This window comes from Gymnodraco acuticeps, unplaced genomic scaffold, assembly GCF_902827175.1.
Source record: "Gymnodraco acuticeps unplaced genomic scaffold, fGymAcu1.1, whole genome shotgun sequence".
Classification (NCBI taxonomy): domain Eukaryota; kingdom Metazoa; phylum Chordata; class Actinopteri; order Perciformes; family Bathydraconidae; genus Gymnodraco; species Gymnodraco acuticeps.
In genome coordinates, this window is record NW_022991187.1 from 2,027,467 (window position 1) to 2,043,744 (window position 16,278).

The window sequence follows — 16,278 nt, forward strand, 5'->3', positions numbered from 1 at the left end:
GGTTTTATTTTCCTTCAGCTCAGCACTTTGAAACAGGATATGTATGTAGTTGCTGTCACTCTCATGGTCACGAACGGACTCATGATCCTCTACATTTTGGGTATGCACAACTGCTCTCTGCACAAAGCAGCAGCCCTGTTTATATTGGGTAATCCCCACATGTTCTGTTTTCACTCCTACTCTGGAGTCCTAATTCGCGGAAGTGTGTTGATCAATAAGACTGTTTAGACTGAGAGAGAAATGGCTGCCATTGCTGGGGAATGTTCACAGAGCTGTATAAGCAGACAAGGGGCTCCTGTTAGCTTTTCACAAGTCATTCCAAGCACTTTTTCTGAGTGCTGATTGGCTGATCTACCTGGGCCAGTGTCTCCCTTTGTTACCCCGTTATTAGCCAGTGTGTTTGCTCGGTGTTTTACAGTAAATCACCGTGGGAAGCCAGGGCCTTTGCCTCGGGTGTTGTTCGGAAGATTTCATGGCGTGTCTTGATGTTTTGCTGTGTCTCCAGGGGACAAGCAGGGCTGATCCCCGTGCTTTTTGTGTGGGGTGTGTTACCCGACCCACAACCCGGCCTGCCCCCTCTTTCGCTTCCGAAATATATTTTTTCAGGGTTGACGCATGGAGTGGTGCCAACTCAAATAGAGACCTGCCAGTGTGCCCTTTGTCTGCTCTGACACCGGCTGGAGTGGCGTTTTTTTCACCGGCAGCCAGCATACGGGCTCCTGGAAGCTCACAGACGGACGTGCAGGCAGAATCTAGCTCAGGCTGCTCTGTTTGCACATGCCTGGCGTTGATAGGCATGTCACCATGGGAACGGCCGTTGCTCGCCAATACTTTGAGGAAAATGGAGATGATAAACTAGCAATGTGTCATGTGAGACAGCACAGTGTGGAAAGAGTTTGTTCTGTTCTTACTGTTCTGCCATTTTTCACCTGAAAAGCTACAAATAAACTTTACCTGATGGATTTATAATTCCTTTCACATCTGTTAAGTTTTGTTTTGGAGAAAGGCTTAAGTTTTTAGTTTGGGTTCATCTGTAAGGCAGACGCGTGTGAAGAATGATGTCAGCGTTCACCTCAGAAACAGAGCGTGACCCCGACTTTAAAGGAAAGCTTTGATAAGTGACTGCAACTGTCCATCTATTGCCTTTCAGCAAGAAGTGATCATATCTGAAAGTAAACAACTTTGATTTAAAATGAAACGCATTCACTTTTACAATCATATCAATATGTTGGGAGAAAAAGAAACATGTGGCAATAAAAAAGATTCAAAATCATAAATCTTTCCGTTTTAAAGAGGGTTTTTTCTTTCCTGTAGTGTGTTATATAGGTTTTGTACATCTCTAAGCGGTTGACGAATCACAAGAGTGTCTCTGGCCTCTGGTTTCAGACAGAGGGTGAAAAGAGGTGCTTTTTGAACCTTAAAGTCACAGTGGAGGCACAAAATACAAATCTAAATCTGAGAATGAGCATAATAGGGCCCCATTAAAATAACATCACTGGTCTAATGTACCTCATTAAAGATGGCTGATGGGTCAAGTGGAAAATGCATCCTGATTGGTTATTTGTTATAAGAGTGTTTATTCATAGATAAGAAGCTTGTTAATGTGCCACATCTTTTATTATTTTCATATTAGAGTACAAGCAGGAGACAGGATCATGATAATACTCACACATAGGTGTGGGTGTGCATTCTGAAAAGCTTCATGCTGTCCAATTTAACGGCTGCCACATCTCATCACAATCAGTCTTTTAGTAAGATTTCATTAGATGTGGGTTTTGCATCAGACATCTGAAATGCATTTAGACATTTTATAGTAGAAAAATGCACACTTTAGTTCCTAGTGTCGAGGGTTATATGTCTGTTTAAAAACTTAAAGTGTATATGAAAAATAATGTCTCTGTGTCCCCTGTTGTCTGTCTGCTGGATTTGCTAAACAAATCAGCCACATTTATTTTGGCTGATCCACACTGGCAGTACCCACATTCACGGTTTTCAGATGTTTCAATCCTTTAGAAACCCTTAATGATAATGTTGACAGTGATTGCGCTATCCGATGGTAAGTCACTTAATCCTCAGGCGAACATGTTTTGTGGCGTGCGTGTATGTTGGACTAGTCATCAGGATGGCGTCTGGGTTTCATGCAACATTAACCTTGGTCTCTCCTGCTGAATTACAGAGGCATCTTCCTGGACACCATCCTGCCACGCTACGATGTGAACGGAGTGCGACCACCCATTGGCCAGAGAACCAGACTGAGCAAAGGGGATATCATACAGGCACGCAAACTCTACAAATGCTCCAGTAAGACCAAAATGACAGATGCTGTCTGCTATGGGGTTTTCCTGTCTATTTTTGCATGTGTGTGTAACATAGCTGAAGAGAGGTCTGCCGCTCCTCCTGTTTTCCCTCGATTCAGCTCATAGCCGAGCATCGTCTCTTGATGTGGCGTCAGTCCTTGGCCACAGCGTCCGAAAGTCCCAAGCTGGGAGGAGTGTAAGGAGGGGAAGTTTGTCATCACTCTTTCCCAGATAGACGCAAAAGAACAGCTGGTCTCGAGAAGACAATGACTAAAACAATTTTCGGGAACACTCATGTGCGCACATCACAGCATGTAAAATGTGAACTAAAAGACTGTACTGAGAGTCACATAAGCTTGGTACTTTACAAAACCACTCAATTTGTTTATAATTACAGGGGAGAGAGGGTTTAATGCTGTTGAAGTAAATAGGATTAATGGCATTAACAGATGTACATTGAGATCAGCTTGCTGCTGAATAGATTTGATGACTGACAGTTAATTGTAAGTCAGGCGAGGGTAGCTAGCCTCACATTGAAGCTCCTTAAATAAGCATAGTCATGGTCACCGGAGCCGGACCAGCCTATGCGGTTTTAGTGAGGAATTTTTAAATGTAACATTGGAAGCGTTCTGTCTCTTTCTTCACGACAATTTCTGTCTCGTGAGGAAGAAACTGATTGGATGAGGTGACGCACGCTGCGGGGGACGAGGTGGTGAGTCTCCACATGTTCTTGGAAAATAAAAAATCCTAAAAGAACCACAGATCTGCCATTCACGAAGCATTCCTGGGTGCGTTTGTCATCCCCGGTGTGTGCCTGGAAGCTTATAAAGGGTTTAGTACCGGCGAACCTCTGCCAAGCATTATTACACACAACCCTGGGCTGAGGGCTCTTCATGTTATTGCTTACACACAGTCCTCAAGGGAAGTGATAGACGAGAACAATTGGAGATGTTTTCCTGACTCCTTCATAACACCCCCTCATGGTAAAGATAACACGGAGTTATAATGAATGCATACATTTATCTCAAAATGGAAAGCAGAAGATGCAATCTACTCTCTGTTATTTCCTCCCCATCTTAATCAAATGTGTCTCTCCCTCACTTGGCATCAGCCTCCCTCAGCAGACCCACGAGGCTGTGCCTGGTGTCTGGGATCAGTCCTCGCACACTTGCACACTTAAAGGGGCCATATTTTGCACATGTTTTGCTTCATATTTGTATATAATTCTTGTACTGTGACATGTTTACAAAGCTCTTTATTTTTCTCACTCTGCCTGTGCTGCAGCACCTCTTTTCACCCTCTGTCTGAAACCAGAGCCCAGTCTGCTCCGATTGGTTAGCTGGACGGCTCTGTTGTGATTGGCCAACCGCTATGTCAAAGTCAACTTTATTGTCAATCTTTCAGTTTGTGTGTACAGACAGAGAGATCAAAATACCGTTTCCCACAATCCCGAATACAAATATATATAAAAATAAGTATAAAATATGTATATCCTATATATATACCCAATCAACAGACACATGTATACATATGCACACATTAACAAAAGCACAACAATCAATGTCCTGCCCCTGAGCCCCCCGCTGGCCAATAGAAGCACCAGAGTTATATAGTAATGTAAGCGCTTCGAGATTTGTCTTGGCAGATGAGAAGCGCTATATAAATTACATTTATTATTATTAAAATGTATTATTATGTATTTATGGTACGGAAGTTAACAAAGGAGTCCAATAGAGGCGTTTCAGGCAGGGGGGGGAGTGTGGGAGAGAAACTCCCACTGGAGGAAACTTTGGGATTTTAGCCTTTGCAGACCATTTAAGATGGACTTTTATTAATCCCTGTGGGGAAATTGTTTCTCTGCATTTGACCCATCCTGTGTTAGGAGCAGTGGGCTGCCATTTGGAACGGCGCCCGGGGAGCAGTGTAGGGAACGGTGCCTTGCTCATGGACACCTCGGTAGCACTTAATAATTATAATAATTCCTTACATTTATTATAGCGCTTTATCAATGACTCAAAGCGCTTTACATATACACACATTACACATATATGATACATGCAATGGTCAGATACTGTGGACAATACCCACAGGAGCAAGTTCAGGTGAAGTGTCTTGCCCAAGGACACACCGGCTTTACAGACGCAGCAGCGGCGGGTTTCACCCCTTGATCTGATGATCATTGCACAGCGCACTGCGCCACACCGTCCATCTTCACGCCTCGAAGTCATCGAGGCGCTTTTACAGGTACACATTGGTATCATACATGTACTGTGGACATTACCCACAGGAGCAAATCCGGGTGAAGTGTCTTGCCCAAGGACACAACGGCCTGACGCAGTGGCGGCAGGAGCGGGTTTCGAACTGGAGTTCCCCAGCACTCCCCCTTGATCTGATGATCGGATGCACAGACCACTGCGCCACCCGTCCCTGTGTCTTGCCGGGACTTGAACTGGTGACCTTCCAGTTGCCAAGCCGAGTCCCTATGGACTTCGCCACCACCGCCCTCTTTGCATGCACTAAAACATTTATAACACACTACAGGAGAGAGAAAACACAAAGAAACATAATAGGGCCCCTTTAACTTGTGCCAGTCAAACGAAGGGTGGTTTTTCACAATGTGTTCATAATGCATCACATCCTCCAGAAGGCTCAGTTATTTATAGTGGGCCAGGTTTATTTTCAGAGGATGCTCAGAGAAAGTGTCTCACACTCTATTCCTTTGTGTGATCATCATCTGGAGTCGGGGGGAGGGGTGAGGGGTGAGGTGTGGGCGAATATTATCAGCAGATGTGCCTTTGAACATTAAAGCGCTGCCCTTTACTTCACATTGGCTGTTTTATAATTCCAGCATCTGTCTCTGCAGCGGGGGCGGGAGATTCTCCTCACAGCTGATGTGTGTATAACTTTAATTAGTGGATTAGGTGTTATCAGGCAGAGACTAATTGGCAGCGCATCATGCTCACGGCTCAGGCCTAACGTGTGTGTGTGTGTGTGTGTGTGTGTGTGTGCACAGGATGTGGGGACAGTATGCAGGAAAGCAGTGGGAACTTCTCCTCTCCTGGCTTCCCCAATGGATACTCAGCCTACATGCACTGCATCTGGAGAATATCAGTCACACCAGGGGAGAAGGTATGAGCATATGGAAAGATCCACTTTGAGATGCCAGAGGACAAACTTCACTGTCTGTTTTTACTGATGTGCTGTATGAGGTACTTCTTATGTATATCACACGTGTCAGTAATCACGCTCTCTTTGTTCTTTTCTAGATCATTCTCAACTTCACCTCCATGGATCTGTACAGGAGCCACTTGTGTTGGTACGACCATGTGGAAATTCGAGATGGATACTGGAGGAAGGCGCCTCTCAAAGGTCAGTTTCAACTAGAGAAGGCTGGATGTGGGCTGCAATCATGATTCATTTGATTATCTGATGAAACAGAAAAAGGTGACATCTCCAAATGAATATGCAATCCCAAATAAGAAATGGTTACGGTAGTGATGGCAGGTTTCAAACAAGTGTTCAAACAAACAAAAACATGTACATTATTTGCATTTTTTTTAGGTAAAGTCATTTTAAAGGGTTAAAGCAGGTAAAAAGTAACGTTCTGTTTTAGCTTGTCAGAAGTACATTCAGTAAATGAATTAGCTAAATGAAATGCTAATTGTTTAGTTCTTGTCCAATTGTATGTTTTTCAATTATGTCTTTGAATTCCTCTAGTTCACCTGTGTGTTAAGTTTTTTATAATGTATTGTTTTTTAATGTAATCAAATCTTGGTTCCTCCGGTGTGTTCTCACCTGTGACTCAGGTCGTTTCTGTGGGGATAAACTGCCGGAGTCAATCATCTCCACCGACAGCCGCCTGTGGATTGAGTTTCGCAGCAGCAGCAACTGGGTTGGGAAAGGTTTCTCCGCCGTTTATGAGGGTAAGCACCCATTCCCCGACCCCGCTGCACCCCATCCCCGCATGCCGCTCAGCTGACTGAACGCATGGCCAGTCACACATCCAACAATGTGCCTGGAGGCTGCAGCAGTCATATCCAGTTTTTGGCTCCCCTGCTGCTGATGTGTCTTTACGCTGCATTAATCAGATTTTGGGCGGCCTTCACACTCGTGTGTGTGTTGGTGTGTGGTGTGTGTGTGTTGGTGTGTGTGTGTGTGTGTGTGTGTGTGTGTGTGTGTGTGTGTGTGTGTGTGTGTGTGTGTGTGTGTGTGTGTGTGTGTGTGTGTGTGTGTGTGTGTGTGTGTGTGTGTGTGTGTGTGTGTGTGTGTGTGTGTGTGTGTGTGTGTGTGTGTGTGTGTGTGTGTGTGTGTGTGTGTGTGTGTGTGTGGTGTGTGTGTGTGTGTGTGTGTGTGTGTGTGTGTGTGTGTGTGTGTGTGTGTGTGTGTGTGTGTGTGTGTGTGTGTGTGTGTGTCTGGGAGGCATCTCAGCTAATCCTCATTGCATAAATCAGAAACGGAGCACACGTTTTTAATGGTTAGAGGCATGTGCTGATGATACTGCTATTGAGCGAGCACAGTATTGTTTTTTTTATTGTTTTTATTGTCACATGCAGCCATCTGCGGAGGCGAGGTGAATAAAGACAGCGGCCAGATCCAATCCCCCAACTACCCTGATGACTACAGGCCGAACAAAGTGTGTGTGTGGAAGATAACTGTAGCGCAGGGCTACCATGTAGGCCTCACTTTCCAGTCTTTTGAGGTAAGACCAGTACTTTGTCATTTATTAGTACAATTGTTGAGTTTTATGACTGATTTGGAGATGGTGGTGTTGTTGTTGTCAAACCCCAGATTGAGAGACATGACAGTTGTGCCTATGACTACCTGGAAGTGCGCGATGGGAACTCTGAAAACAGCCCCCTGTTGGGACGCTTCTGTGGCTACGACAAGCCAGATGACATCAAAACCAGCTCCAACCAGCTGTGGATGAAATTTGTTTCAGATGGCTCTGTCAACAAGGCCGGCTTTGCTGCCAACTTCTTCAAAGGTCAGAGGTCGAGGGTTGTAAATTCTTAAGAAAGAAAGTCGACATCTGTTTAATCTGACATGTTGCAGCTCCCTGTGTCTCGTTATCTTTTTAAAACATTTTGTCCGTTTTTATCAGATATTTTTCTGGGTTCTGTGGGACCCTCTGTGCCTGCGGTTGTTTTGAGGGGTTTCTCCTGTAAGCCAGCGAGCCAGGGGGCCAGCAGAAAGGATCCTAAACATAACTTTGTGTTTTCAGAGATGGATGAGTGCTCCAAGCCGGACAACGGTCGCTGTGAGCAACGCTGTGTCAACACACTGGGCAGCTACAAGTGCGCCTGCGACCCAGGCTATGAGCTGGCTGCTGACAAGCGCAGCTGCGAGGGTAAGTACAGGGAGAAAAGTCACCATGTCATTTACATGCTAAAGAACTTTACACAGTTAGCCACCCAAATACGATAAGTACAGTCACTCTAAAGCCAGAACCAGATGCCAACAGTGATGTATGTGCTGGCCGGGCACAACCTTTGTAAAGTATTGAGTCATAACAATGCAAGCGTTATTTTTATCTCAAATTATATGTTGTCGTTTAAGACCTAAATGCTAGTGTACAAGCTGGACCAAATCTGGTTTACCTCTGTCCTGCAGCTCCTTCCCTTAAAGTCAGCTGTCACAACAGTTATGCTATGAACAGCAATATTTCATTTTTGCTGTTTTATGTTTTGTTTTTGGAAAGAGTATTGAACTGTAACAATTGAAGACAAGCAAATTAAATTGAAATATATCATGGACACGATTTTACAAGAAAGATTGAATGCAGTTTGTTATATGCATTAGTTTGAAGTGGTGGAACGAGCTCCCTTTTGACATCAGGACAGTATAAAACATATACTTCTGTCATCGCACTATAAAAACCCTCCTGTTTCGCTTGCACCTTGTTCATTTAATAAATAAACAAAATGTTGAGCACTTAATGAGTTTAGCCCATTTGAAACTAATTCACCAGCACTTGGATTATTTGAAGTGAATATATTTGCATTTTTCTATCTCTATGATTATTGCTCTTATTGTAAGTCGCTTTGGATAAAATCATCAGCTAAATGAAGTGTAATGTAATATTATTGAATAATGCAATGTAATTGTTACAAATTAAATGTTATTTGCACTTACACAAACCTCCAAAAAGGTTTACAAAGTTAAGGTGTATGACTATTACTAAACATTTGTATTTCTAAATAAATGTAATTGCAACTAAAAGGGCAGTGTGCAAAAATCCTCTTATCTCTTTGCTTTGGACATTTCCTCCTACGCACCTGTCTGCAAGAAATTGAAGGAGTCCATCGGCCTCAACAATCCAAACATATATATTTCATATTCCAACAATTCGCCCATGTCCACATTTAATAACTTCACAGTCCATGTATCAACATCACATCTACTGCGGTTGGTACGGATCAGCACTGCATGTCAGGTTTAGCTAAAAATAGCCAGGTGAGGGGCAACACCAGTTGTTGTAACATGTGTGTATTGCATAACCAAAGCCTGCCTTAGTCCTCAGTAATCGGGTGTATTTCGGACACAAAAGGATATTTCAGAAGGCTTTCATTTCAGCTGTGTGGCTTGCAGCGCCGAAGAGGTCTTACTGAGTTATTTGTTGATACTGTTTATTTTCTATCTGCCTTTGTGCATCTGTATCAAACTTCTTATTCTTGTCTCTTCCCATGTTTCCATCCAGCTGCCTGTGGAGGCTTCATCACCAAGTTGAATGGGTCCATCACCAGCCCGGGGTGGCCCAGAGAATACCCCCCCAATAAGAACTGCATCTGGCAGCTGGTGGCCCCCACGCAGTACCGCATCACCCTGCTCTTTGACGTCTTCGAGACCGAGGGCAATGACGTGAGCACTTGGCTTATTTTGAATCGGCACAGGGTGGGTTTGTTCCGTTTTCTCTCTCTGTCACTGCACAAGCATCCCTGTCCTCCTTATATTTCATGATTAAAGCCAAAGAAAATGCCCCATCCTCCTCACACGCTCCGTTTCTCTGCTCAGGTTTGTAAGTACGACTACGTGGAGGTGCGCAGCGGGTTGTCGGCGGATTCAAGGCTACACGGGAAGTTCTGTGGAGCGGAGAAACCAGAAGCTATCACCTCCCAGTACAACAACATGCGCATTGAGTTCAAATCAGACAACACCGTTTCCAAAAAGGGCTTTAAAGCGCAGTATTTCTCAGGTGAGTCCTCAGAGAAACATGTTTGTTCTGCTGCTAGCGGTCAGTCTTGAAAGGAAACAGTCACCAAGCGTGTGTCCTCTGTGCTTCCTCAGACAAAGATGAGTGCTCTAAGGAGAACGGCGGCTGTCAACATGAGTGTGTCAACACCTTCGGGAGCTACAGCTGTCAGTGCAGGAGCGGCTTCGTGCTGCATGAGAACAAACACGACTGCAAAGAAGGTATTTTAACCCAAAGACTTGTCTCTTTATTTCAGAATCAGAAAACCTTTTACTTTTTACAATTTACAGATGTTCACAATCAAGTAGAACGAAAGTAGCAGCAGTATTTATCAAATGAAGTGTCTGAATCTGAAGTGTGGTATATAACATTAGTGAAATTGCTATTGCACATAGTTACGTAAAGATTCAGTAATGGATGGACTAACTAGGAGTAGCAGCTAGCAGATCATTTGTTTCTGCTCCGGACTTATGCAATGATTACTTTGAGTCTAAAACAGTGTGTTCCATATCAGCATGATGCAGAGGTTGACTCAGTGATGCTTGTTTACAGCTGGATGCGATCACACCGTGAACAGTGTGAGCGGTGATATCACCAGCCCCAATTGGCCGGATAAATACCCCAGCAAGAAGGCCTGCACCTGGGCTCTCACCACCACCCCCGGCCACCGCATCAAAATCGTACGTGTGACTTCCTCCCGCTCTCTGTGTCATTTTTCTCTCGTCAGTCACGTTTTTGATTTGTGTGTGTCGCTTATTTGCGTAATTGAATTGATAAATCCACCGACGACATCTGTGTTTACTGTTCTGCTGTCAGTGACTGATATGCCAGCCCTAACCAGGATGTGTGGCTCCCCCTTCTGTTATTTTCCGCATTTATGTCGAATGTGTCACTGACAGGATGTAGATTATTTGAATATCCTTTTTTATTTTGAGCATTTGCTTATAAAAAGATCTCTCTTATGACATCAAAGCATGTCTTCTTGTCCTAAATAACAATTAAAAACTGGTGTCAAATGTTAAACCACCTGTGTGCTTCGAAGAGAATCACAGTTTTTTTCAGTGCGGATACATCTTCTAGAAATCCCATATCACTGTCAAAAGAATTGAATTTGATTTAAAAAGGTAGTCTCAAAGTACTTAACATTTGAACTCCTACATTTTAATTTTCACACTGTTTCACACATACTCATCATCTTGTTTTGTCGCAGGCCTTCAATGAGATCGACATGGAGGCCCACCTGGAGTGTGCTTACGACCACATCGAAATTTACGACGGGCGAGATGGGAAAGCTGCGAGTCTGGGTCGGTTCTGCGGCACCAAGAAACCTCCACCCATCACGTCTACTGCCAACAAGCTGTTCGTCCGCTTCTTCTCCGATAACTCAGTGCAGAAGAAAGGCTTCCAGGCCTCCCATACTGCAGGTAAGAACAGATGCTGCTATAACAGATCCTCCTTCTATTGAAAGGACACACAGTGAAAGCATGTATCAAGTACTCAGCTTTTGAGTAAAGTAAATAGCGGCCGTGTTTAACAACCGCAAAACTGTATGAAAACATCTGTGAGTCTTGTACATCTCCGCATAAACAGTCTCTCTCGTTATCAGGCGAGTGATTCATCCGTGAGAGTTCTGTTTATGCAGATGTGTTTTCAATTGTAAGGGAAAAGCCAATGTGTGTTTGGAAAGAAGTGAGACTACAACTGCTTAAATTACACTTTTATCACACCGCACAAGTTGTGTGAGAGTTTGTAAATCGATGTTTATAATAAGGTTTAGCTGTTGTTTCACGCAGCACCCATTTATTTCAATGTATCAATAAACTAATGAGGAATGTGCGAAACAAAGAGGCATTCCAGTAAATGATCTAAGCCGTCATGTTTTTGGGACATCATGTTAGGGTTGACAGAACAATGGTTGCGGGAATAATGCTCACAGGATTTAGTTTGGTCTGAATTCGCCACCCTGTCTGAGAATAATTATGACTAACCGCAGAGCATGTGGAATGATCCTTTGAATCTGTGCGACTGTAAAACCACAGCTGAGCTAAAGACCCCCAAGCACAGCAGCTGTTTCTGGCCTCTGTTTTCAAAATGTCCAACTCAGCTCAACTTCTCTGTCCGCAGAGTGTGGAGGTCGCCTAAAGGCTGAGGTCAAAACCAAGGACGTGTTCTCCCATGCACAGTTCGGGGACAACAACTACCCCGGAGCCTCGGACTGTCAGTGGGTGATCTCGGCGGAGAAAGGCTACGGCGTGGAGCTCATCTTCCAGACCTTTGAGATCGAGGAGGAGGCGGACTGCGGCTACGACTACATGGAGCTGTTTGACGGAGCCGACATCAAGTCTCCACGGCTCGGACGCTACTGCGGCTCAGGGGTAAGAACATTTTCCTTATCACAGCACATTTCAGTACAGTTTTTACTGTAGTTTTGACAGTATAACAGCTGGAGTTTCAGACTATTGTTCTGGAATAAGCAGACCTTTTTAAAAGTGAGACTTTTTAAACTATGCTTGATTCCAGTCCAAACTCCGGCTTGAATTACTTTGTTAAAGTCAACATGTTCCTCTGGGTTTGGGAGTGTTTCTGCGGAGGCGGTTGTGGGTCGACAAAAGCCATCACCCCCGAGGAGCCGATAGCCTATCAGAGTATCTCACATCCGGTTGTAAGAGTGAATTAATCAGCCATTGCTGAGGCTGCAGCCTGAGACTGGAACAATGAGGCCAGCAGGGAATAGAAACACAAGTTTTCTCAGGTCAGAGAACAGCTTGGTTTCATTTAAACGCTTCAATAATAAGCTGTGGCCTCTTACTCACGCCTGTTCTAGTGAAGTGTTTTCTGGAGGGGACATGACACCCCCTGAACCCCAGGGAGAAGCTCCTCAATCAAGTTTCCTTTTGTAAAACAGGTCGAAATGAACTGACACAATTCAGTCAGAAGTAGGGTGAAAACTCATTATAGTGAGGGGAGGCTTACCCCAGGGCTTTTCTCCGTTAAATAGCAGACTGCATTTCAGCCGGTTGAACAATGCGATTTGTTGGCCCCTTTCTTCTGGCATTTTAAACCCAATTCCAATAAACCAGGACTTATGGGCTATTGTAGATATATTATTCATGTTATGAATGACAGCTTTATTAAACAGCCCGGTGTTTTACAGTTGGTTGCACAAGCTTTGCCTTCTCCGACATCGCAGCGCCATAGTGTGTCACCTCAAGTAATTAACTTAAGTACAGTGTTTCAAATTAATATTAATGTGATACCCCAGCCAGGTCCTGTGTTGCATATTTATCTATGAACACATAATAAAGTTAATTCCCTCTTTTGTTTCATTGGAGAGGGCAGACTTTGTACTCATGACATTTTATTTTTATGGTTTTGTTCAGGGGAGAAATGAGCTTTGTAGAGCGCTGCACATGGAACTAATCTTCAGTTTTATTTTATCCTCACTTCAATAGCAGCCAGAGCCTTAATCAGAATAAAGCCGTACAGTCCCAGACCCTTACGTGGCCCCTGGCTGTTACAGAACTAGCAGTCCTCTGCAGTCAGAAGCCTTTCGTCATGCTCAATGATCAGACTTCAGTATCAGCATGTGAGGAGTCTCTTAGTTTTAATTGAAGTTCAGTGGTGTAAAGTGACTAAGTACATTTACTCAAGTACTGTACTTAAGTACAATTTACAATTTCGAGGCACTACTTTGTACTTCTACTCCACTACAATTCGAGATAAATATTGTACTTTTACTCTGCTACATGTATATCTTCAGTTACTTTGCAGATTTGGATTAATGATATAAAACATAATCAACACTTAAATCAGACATTAGTTACACTTAGTACATTTACAAGCAGAGTCATTGAGACTAGCGGCACCTTTACCAGCTTTGATAACACTTTAATGCATCAATAAATATGATCAAAACATATCATTCTGAAATGGGCCGATCTGCATAATGAGGACTTTAAGTATATATGATGTTCATACTTTTCTACTTTTACTTGAGTAAGATTTTGAATGCAGGACTTTTAATTGTAGCCTATTCCTACACTCTGGTACTTCTACTTTTAATTAAGTACAATATTTGGGTAGGCCTACTTCTCCCACCTCTGTTGAAGTGCAGTCCGAGGAGCAGAAAGTGACTGTACAAATGAATCTCTTGTTTCCCCCCCTCAGCCTCCAGAGGAGATCTACTCGGCCGGTGATTCCATTGTGATCAAGTTCCACTCCGACGACACCATCAACAAGAAAGGATTCCACGTGCGTTACACAAGCACCAAGTTCCAGGACACACTGCACTCCCGCAAGTGACCAGCGGGGGCCGGGAGGGGCCGTGCGGGGAAGAGGGGCAAACGGAGGGGCCCCCAAGGGAGGCGCAAGCCCGACGCTCGGAAACCTTTGGCCACCAAGATAAATCAGACACGACAGAACAGCCGGAAGACCACCAACCGCACCTCAGCTCCCAGGGGCTCTAGCGCCCCCCACAGACTGTGAGGAGTAAAGCCATTCTGCAGTACACCTTGTTTTTACCTTTGTATGGTTAGGATTGGGGGTGGGAGGATCAACGTCTGCCTTAGGCGGACAGTAGGGGAAGATTTATTGACCCAGACCCCTCCAGATATTTTTTTGTTTCCTCTTTTTTTTAAATGTGCATCCTAATGAGAGGCACAAAGGAAAACAGTGGATTCTCAGGACCTGTAGGAAGGCGGGCTTTTGTCGGGCCAGCCCACCACATCCGGGAGAGGAAGAGGAAGAGGAGTATAGGAAGGTCTCCTGCACTCCTCAATAATTGCTCTCCTCTCCTCACACATCCCTTTGGTTCAAGGATTCCTATCTGTAAAAGGACTTGACTTGAGGTTTTTGATACTGTATGTCGGTCAATTGCATGTAATTAAAAGGAAAGAAGGAAAACTGTACAGTGACAACACCAGCATTTGTAATTGGCATTGTCCTGGCACCCAGTGGCAAGATTCTCGTTGTTACCATTAACAAGGAAATTAAGGAAGCAGTTATCTTATTAAAGGACTAATACATGAATTGTGGTCCATGTCTTCTGGTTGGTAATTGCTGGCCTGAGGACTGGCTATTACTGTACATCCATGTATAAAGTAATGTGTATGATCTTTCAAAGGGAACATGTGCTTTTCTCAGCTCAAACCAATTAGCACTTTACAGTGAATTGTTCCAAAATCATGAGCTTATGAATTTTTGTGAAATGCAATGCCAGTTCACTTATTTTTAAATGCATTTTATCTCTTATTCTACATTGTTTTCTTTTTTTAATTGCTCCAATTAGTTCCTCAGGCATACTTGAACATTGTGTGTGCCCTGCAACATGGGGTAATAAAGATATGATTTGTTTCAGTGTTGATTTACACTTCTGATGTAAAATAATTTCTCTCCAGAGAAAATGCCTTTTTCTTGGTACAATGAAGTATTTCTCCAGAACCAAATGAGCCTGGGTCTTTATTGTTATAGTAATTATGGTGGAACGGTGATGTTGGATCAGCCCTATAATTGCCTTCTAATGTATAGCCATTGGTCTGTGTTGAATATATTATGTTGCTCACTCATTCCTTTTCTTCGTTTATTGCTCATTCAACGCGATGAGAATATGGTTGTGTCACATCGAGGGCGTATAAAGCATCTGTTTGATGTCCGACCTTTGTGCACAATACTACTTGATAACTGTTTTGTGCCATTTCAGTAAAACCTTGTCCTGCATCGCTCCAGCGGATTTGAGTGCAATCCAGGACATGTGAGTAGGAGGAGAAATACAGAGCTGAGGACTTAAATGGTACACTGGTCTGTTTGAAATAACTTTCTGACACCTAGCAAACACAGAGAAAAAGCCACATATATATATCCCTCATTCATCCTTTCATCTACACTTTTATAGACGGAGCTTGTCATTTCAGACTGCAGAAGGAAAGTGTTTCATTTTTCACCTTGCTGAATATTAATTTGCCTACATCAATCAATGTTTATTTATATAGCCCAATATCACAAATGTTACATTTGTCTCAGTGGTCTTCACAGTGTGTACAGAATATCAGTATGACAATGCGACACCCTCTGTCCTTAGACCCTCACATCGTACAAGGAAACACTTCCAGAGAAAACCCACAGTTTAAAGGGGAACATGGGAGAAACCTCAGGGAGAGCAACAGAGGAGGGATCCCTCTCCCAGGACGGACAGATGTGCAATAGATGCCGTGTGTAAATTATATACATATAACCTCTCTCCCCCCCTTAATGCTTTCCCTTTACCATTCTGTTAATCAAATAAAACAAAGCGAGTCAGAGCAGTGTAGTTGCAGGGAAAATTGCTGGAGTGGCACAACTGAACTTGGCATTCATTCAACTTAAACCAAGAGAAAATGCTGCAAAATACACGCAGATGAACCTGGACTGCAGTCTCGGTAAACACACTTTAAAAAGATCAATACGAACTCATGAATATTTGATGAAGATTCCTGAAAGGTGCAGGTTCAATATCTTTAAACAAAGATTGTTTTTCTTCTGGTGATGCAATTTCAATCTGTCCATATTGAATTCAGTTAAGTACATGGTATAATTTAGATTGTTGAACACTTTCTGGATTTATATAATATACCTTAATTACACTTCTCTGTTACAGATTTAAATGTTTCTCATTTAAGTGAAGCGTTAAAACAGTGAAGAAATACCCCCTACTATACTAGATATAAATGGTGGAATATAACTAGGTACATTTACTCAAGTACTGTACTTGTGCTTTACTTGAGTATTTTCATTTTATGCTGCTTTATGCTTTTACTA

General features: G+C 43.3%; 1 protein-coding gene across 2 annotated transcripts in view; it reads left to right on the forward strand.

Moving 5' to 3' along the window:
- Window positions 1-14,930, forward strand: part of bmp1a (bone morphogenetic protein 1a) — a 36,354-nt gene extending 21,424 nt beyond the window's left edge. Inside the window, exons 7-20 of one of the 2 annotated variants that reach the window (XM_034238182.1) lie at window positions 2,177-2,301; window positions 5,311-5,426; window positions 5,564-5,666; window positions 6,104-6,220; window positions 6,851-6,996; window positions 7,086-7,281; window positions 7,519-7,644; window positions 8,995-9,188; window positions 9,309-9,489; window positions 9,582-9,707; window positions 10,039-10,166; window positions 10,697-10,910; window positions 11,611-11,861; window positions 13,654-14,930. In XM_034238182.1, the coding sequence (XP_034094073.1) occupies window positions 2,177-2,301; window positions 5,311-5,426; window positions 5,564-5,666; window positions 6,104-6,220; window positions 6,851-6,996; window positions 7,086-7,281; window positions 7,519-7,644; window positions 8,995-9,188; window positions 9,309-9,489; window positions 9,582-9,707; window positions 10,039-10,166; window positions 10,697-10,910; window positions 11,611-11,861; window positions 13,654-13,788 (2,158 nt within the window). In that variant the 3' untranslated portion in view covers window positions 13,789-14,930. The remainder of the gene's footprint in view (window positions 1-2,176; window positions 2,302-5,310; window positions 5,427-5,563; window positions 5,667-6,103; window positions 6,221-6,850; window positions 6,997-7,085; window positions 7,282-7,518; window positions 7,645-8,994; window positions 9,189-9,308; window positions 9,490-9,581; window positions 9,708-10,038; window positions 10,167-10,696; window positions 10,911-11,610; window positions 11,862-13,653) is intronic. The other variant, XM_034238183.1, reaches the window with a different exon arrangement.
- Window positions 14,931-16,278: the final 1,348 nt, after the last annotated feature.